At 34.8% G+C, this 13,832-nt stretch overlaps 1 protein-coding gene across 4 annotated transcripts in view; it reads left to right on the top strand.

Annotated features, from left to right (window-relative positions):
- Positions 1 to 13,832, top strand: part of AP3B1 (adaptor related protein complex 3 subunit beta 1) — a 169,082-nt gene that overhangs the window by 111,709 nt on the left and 43,541 nt on the right. For 2 of the 4 annotated variants that reach the window (XM_086480369.1, XM_086480370.1), the window contains exons 21-22: positions 4,915 to 4,987; positions 5,689 to 5,795. In XM_086480369.1, coding sequence (XP_086336495.1) covers positions 4,915 to 4,987; positions 5,689 to 5,795 — 180 coding nt within the window. Of the gene's footprint in view, positions 1 to 2,991; positions 3,001 to 3,268; positions 3,318 to 4,914; positions 4,988 to 5,688; positions 5,796 to 13,832 lie in introns of all 4 variants that reach the window. The other 2 variants (XM_086480371.1, XM_086480372.1) reach the window with 2 other exon arrangements.

The following is a 13,832-nucleotide window of genomic DNA, read 5'->3' as shown; positions in this document are numbered from 1 at the left end:
TAAGCTAGATTAAGTCCTTCCAACCTGGAAAGAGAAGCAATTGTTAACAAACTTTAAAGAACATTATCAATAAAGTCTTGTATAGAGGTTTATTTTACAAGAACCACACATGTTTATTTTATTTCTGGGGAAATCTTGAAATTTTTCTGCTTCCTACCTGACTTCTTTTCAGGCCACCCAGAAAGCAGATGGTTTCAGCCAGGCTCTCAGAAATGCGTGGTTCTATTCTGATAGGTTTTTATTGGAAAAGCCATTGCTTATATTATTCTGCTACAGGGTATTCTTAGATTGTTTAGTGTGTATAGGGAGATGATTCATAAGATTTTCCTTTCCTTCTAAATAAAACTGAAAAGATTTACTGAAGTACGTACTGACAAGAGGCGTCTATTTTTGTAGTTTCTCAGTTTGCTGCACATTATGAACTATGTTACATAGCTGATGTTTTGGGTGGTGTTTACCATTCTATATGTATGTAGGGTACCGTTGCCATGTTCACCAGAATTTTTGTAATAAAAAAAGATTCGATTACACTCATGAGAGCTTAATTTGTGCATACAACCATGCATTTACTAGCATTAAAATAGGTTACAAAACCCTCAGATTATTTTTCCTGAATATATTATTAATGCTTTCACATTTTTTCTCTTGAAGAATCATTTTGAAGAAGCTGTCGTGTTCACTGTAATTGAGCTGCAGTGAATAGAAAAGTCACTCTCTTGTACTGCAGTGTTTTATGTCATTTTGAAATATGGATAGTTTGAGGTGTTCAGATACATATTATACTGTAAGCATAAATACTGTAAAGCTAAAATGCAGATTTGAGAATGATGCATCTATAAGTAAGTGTCTCTACAGTGGGATTTTAAAATCAGCTACTGTTGACCTACTTATACAAGTATAATACGGTCACTCAGCTGTTAAAAACCTGATCCACTATTTAAAAAATATACAAAAACAAATTGTCTATCTTTCTGCCTGATCTCTTTTCAAGTGCTAACACAATGGAAACAGTGGGTGATCTGTCAATGCATTTGGATTGTCAATGATGGTTTTGTATAAATATTGGGAGGCTAAGAAATAAAATTCGCACAGCAAAATATGATTTCATCTGCCTTTTCTCTGCAGCTCCGTGGCTCATGCTGCGGTGTGAAATTCTCATTTTACACACTTTGCAGGCGGAGCACATGAATTATGCATTGAGCAAGAGAAATCTCCTGCTTCAAGTCCTATATGCATTTACCGGGTTCTATCTCTATTACCAAGATGAATTGCAAATGGAGAAATGTTTGATGGAATATGGCTTAACTTCTTTGTTTAGTATTCTGCTTTTCCTATAGCAGAATCTCTTAGTAGGAAACTCTTTGGGTTATATTGTAGACTTAGTTTTAAGAAAAAAGGTGAAAAATCATGTTACAGAGAAATGCCAGACACGTGAGAGCCTTTTTATTGTCTTGATTTGGAATGCAAAGCTTTTTTCATTCGATAGAAATATCTGTTGGTACTGTTTGTTGCAGTCATTGGCTCTTTATTATTCCTAGAAAGCCAATCAATTGTCTTTTCTTGGAAAAACCAAATTAAAAAATAATCATGTTTGTAATAGGCAAGAACCATGTAAATAGATTTCTTTGGTGTTTTGTACAGAATCAAACACAATTAATATGTATCCCCATATATAGAAGTATACATATAAATGTGAAAATATTTCTGTGTTTATGTGTATATATAGCATGCATACACACATGTACAAGCAGCTGAGTACTTAAGCTTGACACACTTGACTGAAGTAGAAAATAAGACATGATCATACTTTAACATTAGCTTGATCTTGAATTAGTTAGCTTCTGATTTCCCAGGTGGTAGAGTTGTTTTTTGTTTTTTCATTTGTGGGGTTTTTTTGTTTGGGGTTTTTGGGATTTCGATCTTTTGTTGTTGGTGTTTGGTTGGGTTTTTTTTACAGTAAACTGATGTACTTAAGTATGCAGTGGAAGTTTTTCTTACCATACACTACCTTGATGTAATGATTCTGTACTTGGGCCATATCTTAGGACAATTTAATTTTATTTTTAAGTATAAGAAATAAATTCTCTTTTTTAAAGATGAGTTACATAGTAGATTCAAAATAATATCAGTGCAGAAATGCATTTTATCTTATAAAATTGCATATCAAGATTTGTGATACGTACTTAGTAACTACTTTAGAATAGCAAAAGAAATAACAGAAAAAAACAAACTGAAGTATACTGTTGGTGTTGTTGATGACATAGAATGTCCTGTATTAATTGTCTTCTGTAAACAGACTAACAGTAGGAGAATTTCTTGGCTCTGACTCCTAATTTTTTTTCAATGTCTTGACCTAGAAATGCTGCCATTGGCAGAACTGAGGCATATTCAAAATTCTCATCCCTGTGCTCTAGCCTCTCATGTGGGTGAGCCACTTTTTATAGACTTTAATTGGCTGCATGAGAAAAGAGAATGGAGAAATCCCATCTCTACTAGAATAATTAGCACATATAGAATTCTATCTAGCTAAAAATAACCTTTGAACCTTAATCATAGTTGAACATAGAACTGTATCTTATGGATAAGTGGGGGTAGGTAGTGAAAGAGTTCGGAAGTTGAGGTTTTTATTTCTTAAATATATTTGCATATTGTTTAACTGTGTTCTCTTTTAGTATGTTTCAGTGTCTGAAGCATTTGTGGTTTAGCAAAAAAAATTGTGACACATAGTTTATAGTAAAAGTGCTACAGATGGCAGCTGAACTCCTGATTCAGGGCTAAATTTCACCAAATGGTGCTGTAAAAAGACTTGGAATTCATTAAAAGAATTGTCATGAAATTGTTGCTCTGACATTTCATAGACATAAGTAATTCAAGTAGAACCTGTAGCTTATGGAATATACTATTTACCCTTATTTCACAAATGTAAAAAAAAAAAAAAAAAAAAACCAACAAAATAAAGCTAATGACTTGCCAACAATCACACTGGAAGAGAAAAATGAAGTCTGGTAGTTGTGACCAGAATGGAACTCAAGAGTGGGTTCTGCAGCAGAGTCCCTCACTAATTCTGGACAAGACATATAAGGAACGGAATAACATTAGCACCATTTTAAAGATATTTTGTAATGTTTCCATAGTCCAGAGAAGTTTTGTGTTTCAGATAATCGGTGATAGTAGAACACTCAAATACCATAGTGATAAGGACCATTGAAGTATGTTGATTTAAAAATAATTTTGAAAATAGTGGCTTCCATTCTCCTCTGTCCACAAGATTCTTCTCCTCTCAGAATATCTAAAACACATCTGTAATGATCCCATAAGTCACTACTGTCTATTTTAGCCATGGGTTTATTGGAAGAAAATTATGAGCAATGTCATTTTGGCTCAGGTCAAGCCTGATAGTCGTTAACATCAATGACTTCAAATAGCGAGAACATTAGCTAGTTTCTTCTTTGTTTCCTGGGGGGAGCTGTGGAATTTCTCCCAAAATTGGAAAAAAAACAGACTCAGCATTAGTGTTAGTTTGCAACTGATCATGAGGCTGAGAGTCTAGAAGAAAGGGAATGCACCTTTAGAAAAGAAAGGTCATTTTATTCTATGGTAATAGTCAAAGAAAGTGATTCTAGCTGCTGAGTTTGAGAGGTCTCCAAGCTCCTGTAGGAATTTGTATTCTGAGTGCCTGAAGACACTATGACAGCTTGCAAGAAATGCTCAAGAAGTGGAGGCCTGGATGGGCCTATTGAGTTTTACTGATTTATTTAGACCTGTTCATTTATTAGAAAAGGTTAAAGGATAGTATATGTATATGCATTTGGCTGTCACATGCTGTTGAAGAGCAAAATGGTAAACTAGAAGGTTCACAGAAGTGTGGCTCCTGGAAAGCCTGCGTTTAAGTTACTTGCAGTACCTTGGGTAGTGAGCAATGTCTTAAGGTCTGTGGCAGTTGACAGGTTCTCTGAAAGAATGACAAAGCCTTCCGACAATGAGTGAGCCAGAAAGAGCAAAGGCAGAAGGACTTCTTCAGCTGATCCAGATAAAGGATGCTTTAAAGTGGTAGGAATAGCATGATGACAGACTGTCTGATGAAGATCCAGCGGGTAACATGTCCAGCTTCTGGCTACGTCCAAAGATCATCCTTTTTACTAGGTCACCCTATTGGGAGTCCGTATTGAGCTGTGACACACTAAATTCTGTCTCGAATCATCACTGCCTGGATATGTTCTGTCTGTATGACCAACACTCACTCTTACTAGATTTGTTCAGAAATTTTTATTTAGCTTTATTGGAACAAATTTTGTTGAAATAGTATGTTTGCAGGTCACTGATATTACTATACTACTGCTATACTCTTTACTTAAAGTACTGCCAATCCTTATTATTAGAGCTCATCTTAAGGCTTAAAATTGAAACTTTTTGTGACAAAAATCAACTTTTTGTTGTTTGTCTGGCAATTAAGAAAAATTCCAGTAGATGATGGGACAGGATTCCATGCTCCTAGATAAGTGCAAATAAGACTACTTTCTTATTGAATGGGTTTTGTCCTGTTTTTCATATGGAAACAGAAATGTTTGTACCCAAGTCTTTTTTTTTCAGTAAAAATGCTTCTGTCTCTATTTTAATTGTCTCAGCAGAAGTGTTTGATCTGTCACCAAAAGTTTTCTTTAAGTAGCAACCATTATTAATATTAAACAAAAACATGGGCTTGAGAGGAGTAAATGTAACCCAAATTTCAAGTTTAGGTTCAGCTAACCTGTACAAAGAAATGTTTCTCTCTAGGTGAATTCTCTGAATGCCAAGCCCTGAAAATGGATGCATTTTTCTTTTACAGCAGAGAAAATACACTTTGCTTTATAAAAGTATTAAAGACTTTTATTTTGCTGATGTGGTAAAAGATGAAATATTCATGTGTTTTGACAGAAAGAAGAAAAACCGGTACAAGATATAAAAGCTCCAAATAAGCAAGATATGTTTCTCTTAGATTTAGATGATTGTAAGTATCTTGATTAAAGCCTCATTTTTCTCGTGGCATAAATTCAATTCAGTGAATTTTAAATGTCTGAAACATTGATTCTTTTCATTTATTGTACCAGCTTCCTGACAAAAAAAAAGTTGCTTAGACTATCAACTTATTTTTAAACATAATTACTAAAATACATTATTTTGTTTGCTTTAGAACTGAGAAATAGTTTCAAAATATAGAATGTATTGCTAGGCAAAACATCTGTTTTGAGAATTGTTGTATGTCTGGACTTGTTCTCTTTTAAAGTGAGCTTATTTTCTCAGGTGCCAATGGATGTTACTTGTACACCATCTGTGCAACCTATGAACCAATTGTGTTAATATAATAAGATTACATTAATATGTACTTTGCACAGAACTTGTAAATGAAAATGTGCTGTGTAGTATGGATCAGACTGAAGGATAAAACAGAGGAAAAATGAAAGGAGGACAAAATATTTTTAATATAAATAATATACGGTCTATACATATATAAGTTTTATTTATATTTTAATTGCTTATTTTGAGTATTAGGGCTATATGTCTGAAAAAATAATCTTCTGCTATTAAGAAACATATATAGAAGGATGAAATAATTAGATCAAGATGTAAAACCTTTTTACAATTAATGGAAATAGCTCATTGTCCTTCCCCATATTTTAGATTTTTTTAAAATTGCCTTTTCACTTCTAGTCTGTCCTGTGGCAACTCCTGTGGCAGTTCCTTCAGCAGCTGTTTTGCCCCGAAGTTTAACAGCAGACCTGGAGGGATTGAGTCTGTCAAGTTCATCAGTCATTGATGTAAGTAGCCTTTAAAAAATGAGGTGAGTGGGAGGGTGTGAGGGTATGTGTGTGTTGCAGTTTAAGCATTTCACATGTTTTTGAGGCAGTCATTAAAGTGATTTTTTTTTTAAGTACCTTCACCTTTAAAAGTCTTGAAATTCTGGTTTACATGCAAGTCTGGCAGCTTTTTTGATCTGTAATAATTGCATTCTGAAACGTGGAGAAAAGTATGAATATTGCATGTCTGAGAAGGATGCCTTCAAGGATCCTTCTCTTTCATACTGTGTTTTTCTCTGCCTCAGGGAAACTTTACGAATTCACAAATTAAGTATCCAAACTATACAAATCTTTCAAATCATCTAGTTGCTGCACTGTCAAAAATAAACTACAAGAAGATCACATACCTGTTAATCCTCAGCCCTTTTATTTATCATATATGCCTCCATTTACGACATTTTGCTACTTGGGAATAATTTTTCATGAGTATACAAAGCATAGCCCCTGGGTGCAAATAAAAGGAGTATAGATTTACAATCAGTGGTGTTATCAGTATATGTCATGATTCATTCTGTTAGTGGTTTCTGCTTTGTAGCACTTTCCATTAGAGAATCTCAAAACTATAGGTATAATTAAGGTTAGCAAAGTCATGGAGGTGGAGGGCATTCCTTTGTTGGGGGAAAGGATAGTAGTTTATGTTCTTTTTTGGGGGGTTTGTTTTGTTTTGTCATTTTGTATGTCCAATTTAAATTTGCAATTTAAGAGATTGTAGCAGTACAACACAGGATGCTTATCTTTGTGAAAGTGGACGAGAGTGACCAGAAAAAATACCAGAGGCACATGCATATTTTAGTCTAGTCTTGTTTCTAATGAGGCTGCTGTATAGAACCTACACTGCAACTTTAATAATTGCTGGTAAAGTACTTTGCGCTGGCTTTGCGAGCAGTAAGTTTCCAAAATCAAATGCTTCTTACATAAAGGAACTGCATGAATGATTTGACTCAAGAAGTAAAAGATCTTAGCTGATGATTCAGTGTCATGTTTACAGGCTTTAAAATTTGGTGTTGAAAAGGTAGACTTTCAGATTACGTGTTGGATATTCGCCTTATCTAAGAAAATTGTGGTGCAATTTAAATTTCAAGTAACAATCTGTGGACATGCAGTCGCTTTATCTGATGCGTAGCTGTTTGCATGTCAAACAGTCTGAAAATGCCAGAAATTCTCTTCCATGTTACTTCACTGTGCAGTATGCAATGTTAGGTGGCAAGCCTGAGTTTAACTACAACTGTGTTGTTATTCCTGTGATTGAAATCCCACAATTGCTTCTTGCCATCCTTTATGGCTTTGACAGCTCAGAACACAGGCAATCATCTGTTTTCCTGGCTCAGAGTTAGCTTAAGAATGACTCTGGTGTCTTCACTTTACTTTAGAGTTATCATCTAAGAGGATAAGTTAAAGATAGCAATCAGTAATGCTGGATGCTTGAGAACAGCCTCTGTTTGCCCGTGTCTTTGGTCTTTTCATCATTACGGTACTTAAACATATGTTCCCCTCCCACATTCATGCTTACTTTCCTCATGATTGCTGCTATACGTTTGCTAAATTTTCTCTCCCCATTCTTTGGAAGGTAGCTGCAATGAAATAGAGGTGTTAGAAAAACCTTCAAGGTGTAGGCTAAACAGTGGAAGAAGTTCTGCATGAAAGGGTTGATTCTGCAAAATGCCTTTCTTGGCACTACTGAGTTCCTGGTAAAACGTGTAGCCAGCAAAGAAGCTGGAACATTTCCTTATACTCCCTGCGCTGGAAAAAAACTGAAATCACATAAGAACTAATTGCTGCTTCCTGGATAGTGATTACATGTTTTGGGCTGTATTCTGTTTTCAGATCTAAGCACAACTGTCACTGCCATTGATAATAATTGCAGGTAAATGTGGGGGTTCTTTGCTGAGTTTTGTGCACCAGTAAGAAACAAAAATTAAACGCTAAGGTTAAAAACTGTTCTTTCAAATGTTATCCATGTATAGTAAAAAGCTTTCTGTGCAAGTAGTTGAATAACCTTTGCTGTAAATTGTTCAGCACCATCGGGTAATTTTCTAAAAGTGAAAATATAAAAACAGCTTTTAAGACTTTGTATGGGAATGTCCCTCTTAAAATACTATTTTGAATTTAATTTGTGATGACTAATTCTAAAAATAAGGAGGATAGTTGTACTTCAGAAAACTTTTTCTTCCTTCAATGGGAGAGAAAATGAATTTAACTGTAGGGCACATGCCAAACTAACAGTGAGAAATTAATTTATTACTAGGCAATGGAGAGCATGGAGTAAAAATAGATAAGTACAGTGTATGACCCTAATATCAAAGAAATGTGGCAGCCACTTATCTTGGAATATGTCAGGCAGTCTATTATTCAAATCATTCAGCACTGTAATTGCATACAGCTTTTAGAAAACTTACAACTCCAAATTTGTAGCTGATGAACTTTATAGAAAGCATAAATACAAGAATAGTTTTGAAGTAATGGTACGGGTCTCTTTTAAACATACAAATCCAAAACAGCCTTGAATAGAAATTACAGTGCAGGATGCATTGTCCTGTGGCTCATTTGGTTTTATGATTCATGTTTACATAGAGCACATTTACCCCTCATATAAACACACACATGCATATTACAGTTTGTTTGAGGAAAAACAAAATTATTTGGTAATTTCTGGATAACTTACTTCCAACTGGGCACAAAACATAGTAAATCCTTGTAAAGCCCTGGTACATGTAGTCCATCTTCAGGTGGCTCAACCGAACCAGGTAGCTGAGGTCACCAGAGGCTACTATGGGGCTTTTCAGGGTGTTCAAGGAAGAGAAGACAGACCTAGGTGCTTGGGGAAACTCTGCATTTGGAGTCGATTGAGTTTTAGATGGATACATTTGCAGGCTTGAAAGATACTTGGAGATGCGGTGGCAATGAAAAATAGGAGGTGAGAGAATGCTGCAAGCTGTCAGTGTAAAGTGGTTATCTGAAAACATTGAAAATGGGTGTTGTCCCCTAAAGGGAGGTTATAAAGTGAGAGAAGAGAGAATTGAAAGGAAAACTTATGAATGGCATAAGGACAGGGAGGGTTATAACCTGCTGTAGGAAATAGTATTTTGAGCAAGAATGGTGAGAGGAGGAAGAGGAGACCTATGGTATCAGAGAGAAGCTGAAGAGGGGAGTGATCGTGTGTTCCTATGCATCACACAGCTGATGAGAGAACAAGCTAAACCACCTGTTCTTTTCTCATTAGGATTTTAAATGGTAAAAATGTACAATCAACTGCCCCAAGTATGCTGCATATGGTAATTAACTGGTAAAAATGACACATACTTTTAAAAATAAAATTAGTGAGAAGGAAATACTGCTTTGGTAGCAAGAAATTTGTTACGGTTCAGAAGTGTTAGTGCAAGGGAGAATTGACAGCTGGATGTGAGCTCTGATGGTAGCAGCAGTTGGATGGGACAAAAAAATGTGTAGAAGTATGGACTGAGTTGAATAGAATTTGAGGGGAGAAGATTGTTTCCCCTGCCCCAAATAGAGGTTAGTTTGGGGAAAAAGTCAAGGGTGAGTAAGAGAAATTCATGATAAAAGCGTGTAGCAGAATAGGGGAAAAGTCTTGTTGTAGTGAGGAGGTGCTTGTAAAAATACTTGATGCAACAATTTCGTGTTGCCATGCATATGGTATTATGGTATAACTGAGAAGTGGTACCACTTTACTTACTAAAGTTTTATTTGGCATGTTCAGTGTATTCTTTTGATAGTGGTTATTACCAATGACATGGTTTTATTGTTTCCTACTACTCAGAGCTCCACAGAAACTGTTTAGGAAGGGAGGAGTAAATCATCTTGTTTTCTGTCTCATGTCTTCTACAGAACTTTTGACTGAGATCCACTTTGAGAACTTCTTTAGAGTGGTGATGCATAAAGCAGAAATAATAGCTTTTGACAAAAGTCAAGGTCGAGCTGCAGACCTGTCAAACCAGGTGATAAATACATTTAATTTCAAATTGAGCACACTTACAGAATTCCTTGAGAAACAGTAAACATGAACTGCCTCAATATTCAACTAGAGATATTTTCAGAACAGGAGAACACCTTGAATGGTATTTTAATTTCTAAGTTGTTGGGGCAGTCTTTACAGGGGAAAACTTTCTTATCATTTAAGTTGCTTTGTCCTTTTAGGCTGTTTCTAATTCCACTATAGCAAGTGTTAAGACTGACTCTGAAGTATATTCTTTTTCTGTGTGAAGGATCTTGTCTCAGAAGTACCGGGAACACAAGGATTGCAATAATGGATTATATTGTGGCACTAACCTGGTTTGCAGCTTGCAGGAAAGGTTAGCATGAGGTGTTTAAGAATTTGTAAAATCCTACAGTAGAGAAATGGTGTGCACTCAACTTTATGAGGTTTATTTTTCAGAGCTTTGTTAGCAGTAATTATTCTATAACTAGATATATTTATCGTTCATATAAGCTCTGGTCTGAGTTCTTACCTAAGGAATGACTGTATCAGAAGAAGCATTGACTTGTTAATGTCATGGGAGAGATGTAATGCAATCACTTGTGATAGCAGTGGACTACGTGCAATGGTTCAGCTAGATTCTTGGTACTCTTCTGCCCTGTGTTCTCGGAGAGATTTTGGTCAACTGTGCTTGTTTTTTAAATAACAATTTTTATAGTCTGTAAAGATATCCAGTCCCTCTTAAGATGCTTCTGAAATTTTTTACTCAGACAAAAGACGTTTCTTTTAAATCAGTTTTCAACATTAGCCACACCTCTTCTGTCAGATGTTTTTGTAATTTTGTGTTAGGATAACACAGGCTTATGGTATCCTTGATATAATTTTATTATTTTTTGTAGTTTACCATATACTGTCTTGGTTTTCAGCTTCCTGTAAGAGAAGTCGTATTCATTTGATGTCTCATCACCTGAGAGCTTTTTCCTATGCATTAAATGTTGTCATTATACTTCTGAAGTCCACCTTTTTACATAGATTGAAACTGGGAAAGTTTGCTGGGGGGAGGCGGAGGGGGAAGTGTGCCACAAGATAGTCTGCAGGTATCCTGTCCCTGTGCATGCTTATAACTTTTTTTGCATTGTTGATCACACTTGCACACTGAGCAGAGATGTTTTTGTAGTTCTGTATAGTTTTCTCTACGGCTTCATTTCTTAAGATGGTGCTTTTTCCATGTGGAACAGTTTAAAGTACCTGTGTGTCTCCATTTTCTCCTACTCTGTGCTCTGTAAGATTAGTAGGTAGCATAAGGCTTAATTGAAACCACCTTTTACAAATATCATATGTTACTAGGGTGCCTGGGAAAATTTGTACCTATGAAGCAGGCGGAAAGGCACAATCTTAAGAGTTAAAAGCAACTTTCTCTTAGTTCTGCCCAAAATTCAGCTCTGCAGCTGATTAGGTGTGACTGATGCTTGTGGGAAGGCGGTGTGGTCCAGTGGATACAGAACTGGGTGTTACATATGGAAAATGAGTTCTATTTTTGGCTTCCTACTTGGTGTGTGATCTGGAGGGAGTAACTTAATCTTTTAGTTTTCCATCTGAAAAATGAGGATAATGATGCTTACTCACCTTGGGAAGGCACTTGGAGATCTACAAATGAATGTAGCTGCTCATCGGTAGATATTAACCATTGCCAAGGCAGAAGAAGGAATGAAACAAAGACCTCCTGCATACTTAATTTTATTTTTCTGTGTTTATATAAAATTGATGTATAAGAGGGTGGGTTTTTTTAATTGGAAACATAGTATATGTGTTATATCAAATATTTGAAAGTTATAATGTCCTTTCAGAAATTGCTTCCACTTACTTTTAAAAGTGATAGCTTGAAAAAAAAAACCTGCTATGACGCTATTTTTAAAGTGTCATTTCACCTTTATTCTTTAATTAGAAATCCGTTTATAAGTATTTGTGATGTTTATTACTGTTTAAGCCTTTAAAATGCCCATCTTATATTTATTAAAAGCATTAACACTTAACAAGCTCTACATTTAAGAATTAAAAACCATCAACTTTTCTTTTAAATAAATTAGAGAATTTAATTTGGAAGTTCAAACATGATCTGTCTTCTGAGACAGAAACACGTTTCTGATACAAGACACTGGCCCAAATAATAGTGCGCCCAGTCTAAGAGGTATATTATATTATTACAATTTGTAATCTCATTGATTTAGTTGATTACTGTGTGGTTTAGTACTAGATTTTCTCCAGATTAGGTGTTTTATTTATGCTTTTACATATAATATATGTTACATAATTTATATCTGTTATAAATTATATACAATGTATAATTATATAAATATAATGTATAATTAGTTAGCAACTTGTATATTAATTAAATTATGTTCTGACTAACCAGGTCTTTGAGTAACAGTAATGCTCCTGATTCAATGCTATTTTGCTGTTTTGTTATCTTGGAATGAAAAAGATTAAACCAATATTCAAATACTGTATTTAAAATTAAAAGTGCTAAAGTTGCAAAGTAAAGTACAATTACAATATTAAAATCCTATTTATAATATAGAAGTTAAATTGGGGGTGGTTACTGCAAAAAAGAAGCTCCTTTAGATAAGTAACTGTGAGGATACCCTTAATCTTTTTTTGCCTTCCATTGAAAGTCAGTACTGTCCTTAAAACTAATCCAACTTGTTTGAGAATTAAATGCTTAGATCTATGACAGAATTTAAAGTAATGCTGCTTCTTCTTTCCAACATGAAAAATATCTATATTATGCTCTTAAAATAGGACTGCTGTAAACAGAGTTGGTGCTAGGTGTTTAAAACCAAGGATGTGTGATACGAGATGATGATTCTCTAAGTTATTCTTTAAATATGTAGTGTGGTAATGTATGTAAAACAGAGTGTAACTGTACGTGTATTATGCTGTGTAACTCAAACAGAAGAGAGGGATAACCTAAACTGTATTTTTGTTTTATTTTGTCAATAAAACCTAGCTCTTAAAAATTTCAACTACATCTTTCTAAGGTAACATTTACCTCCTCACATCTTTAGCATCTATCAGACATGACATGGGACATATTCATTGACCCTAAAAATTTTCATCAGTCTCATGCAGTGGAAGGGGGCAGCCCCAGCCAGACAAGAGGCTCATTTCAATTTTAACGGCTGTAATTAAAGGTTAATTCACTGAGTCAGGATTAACGAGGAAAGTACAAATGATAGGCAAGCAGCTGCCTTTATAATACAGGATTAGAACAATGCAATTACAATAAGAATTAGAAAAAATCAACTTCCTGAAAAGGTTCTGTAATGAATGAACTGCATTTCTCTGTTCTTAATTGTGGTACTTAAACATGAAGACTCTGTGCAGCACAGTTAGGGGTTTTTTTTTTTGTTGTAATAACACTTGATCAGCAGTGTGTCTAATAAGATAGTATGCCAACTACAATGACAGCAACTGTTATATTGATAAATTTAATACTGTACAGAAAACCTTCAGGCTTACTTTTATATTATAGCTTTGTATACTAGCCACATAGATGACTGCTTTGAACTTTGTGATTAAAGATTTATTTCTGTTACTATCTTGCAGTTGCTTGTTTTAGCTAGTTCCTCTAAACAACCTTAAAATTTAATTGAATTTTTAGAAAATGCTGACTTGAACATTTCCCTTTAGATTATCCACACTCATTTTATGTGATATTCTTAACATCTGAAAAATAATTCTAGCTTATGAATCAAAATATATCAGATACACTCTTACTTTAATGTTCTTTTGTAACTGTGTGTGCGCTGCAGTTGCATTAATTGGTATAATTTAAAAGTTGGTATAATTAACGCTTCCACACAGTCCCATCTTGTGCAGTTCCAAGTACATGGGTAGTGCATGTATAAATGTAAAAATACGTTGCAAAGTAAAGTTCTGATCACCTCTTCTGAGGAGTTTCTTTTGAAATTTCCGACTTGTAAGTAAACCTATCAAATAGAAGCAGCTTTATAATAAAAGGAAGCCAGGTAACATTCTAAATTGAAGCATGAGACTACTGTCATTTC

Source organism: Leptosomus discolor, chromosome Z (genome assembly GCF_034619465.1).
Source record: "Leptosomus discolor isolate bLepDis1 chromosome Z, bLepDis1.hap2, whole genome shotgun sequence".
NCBI classification, from domain to species: Eukaryota; Metazoa; Chordata; class Aves; order Leptosomiformes; family Leptosomidae; genus Leptosomus; species Leptosomus discolor.
Note: the sequence above shows the minus strand (reverse complement) of the source record. Positions and strands in the feature narration are given on the sequence as shown.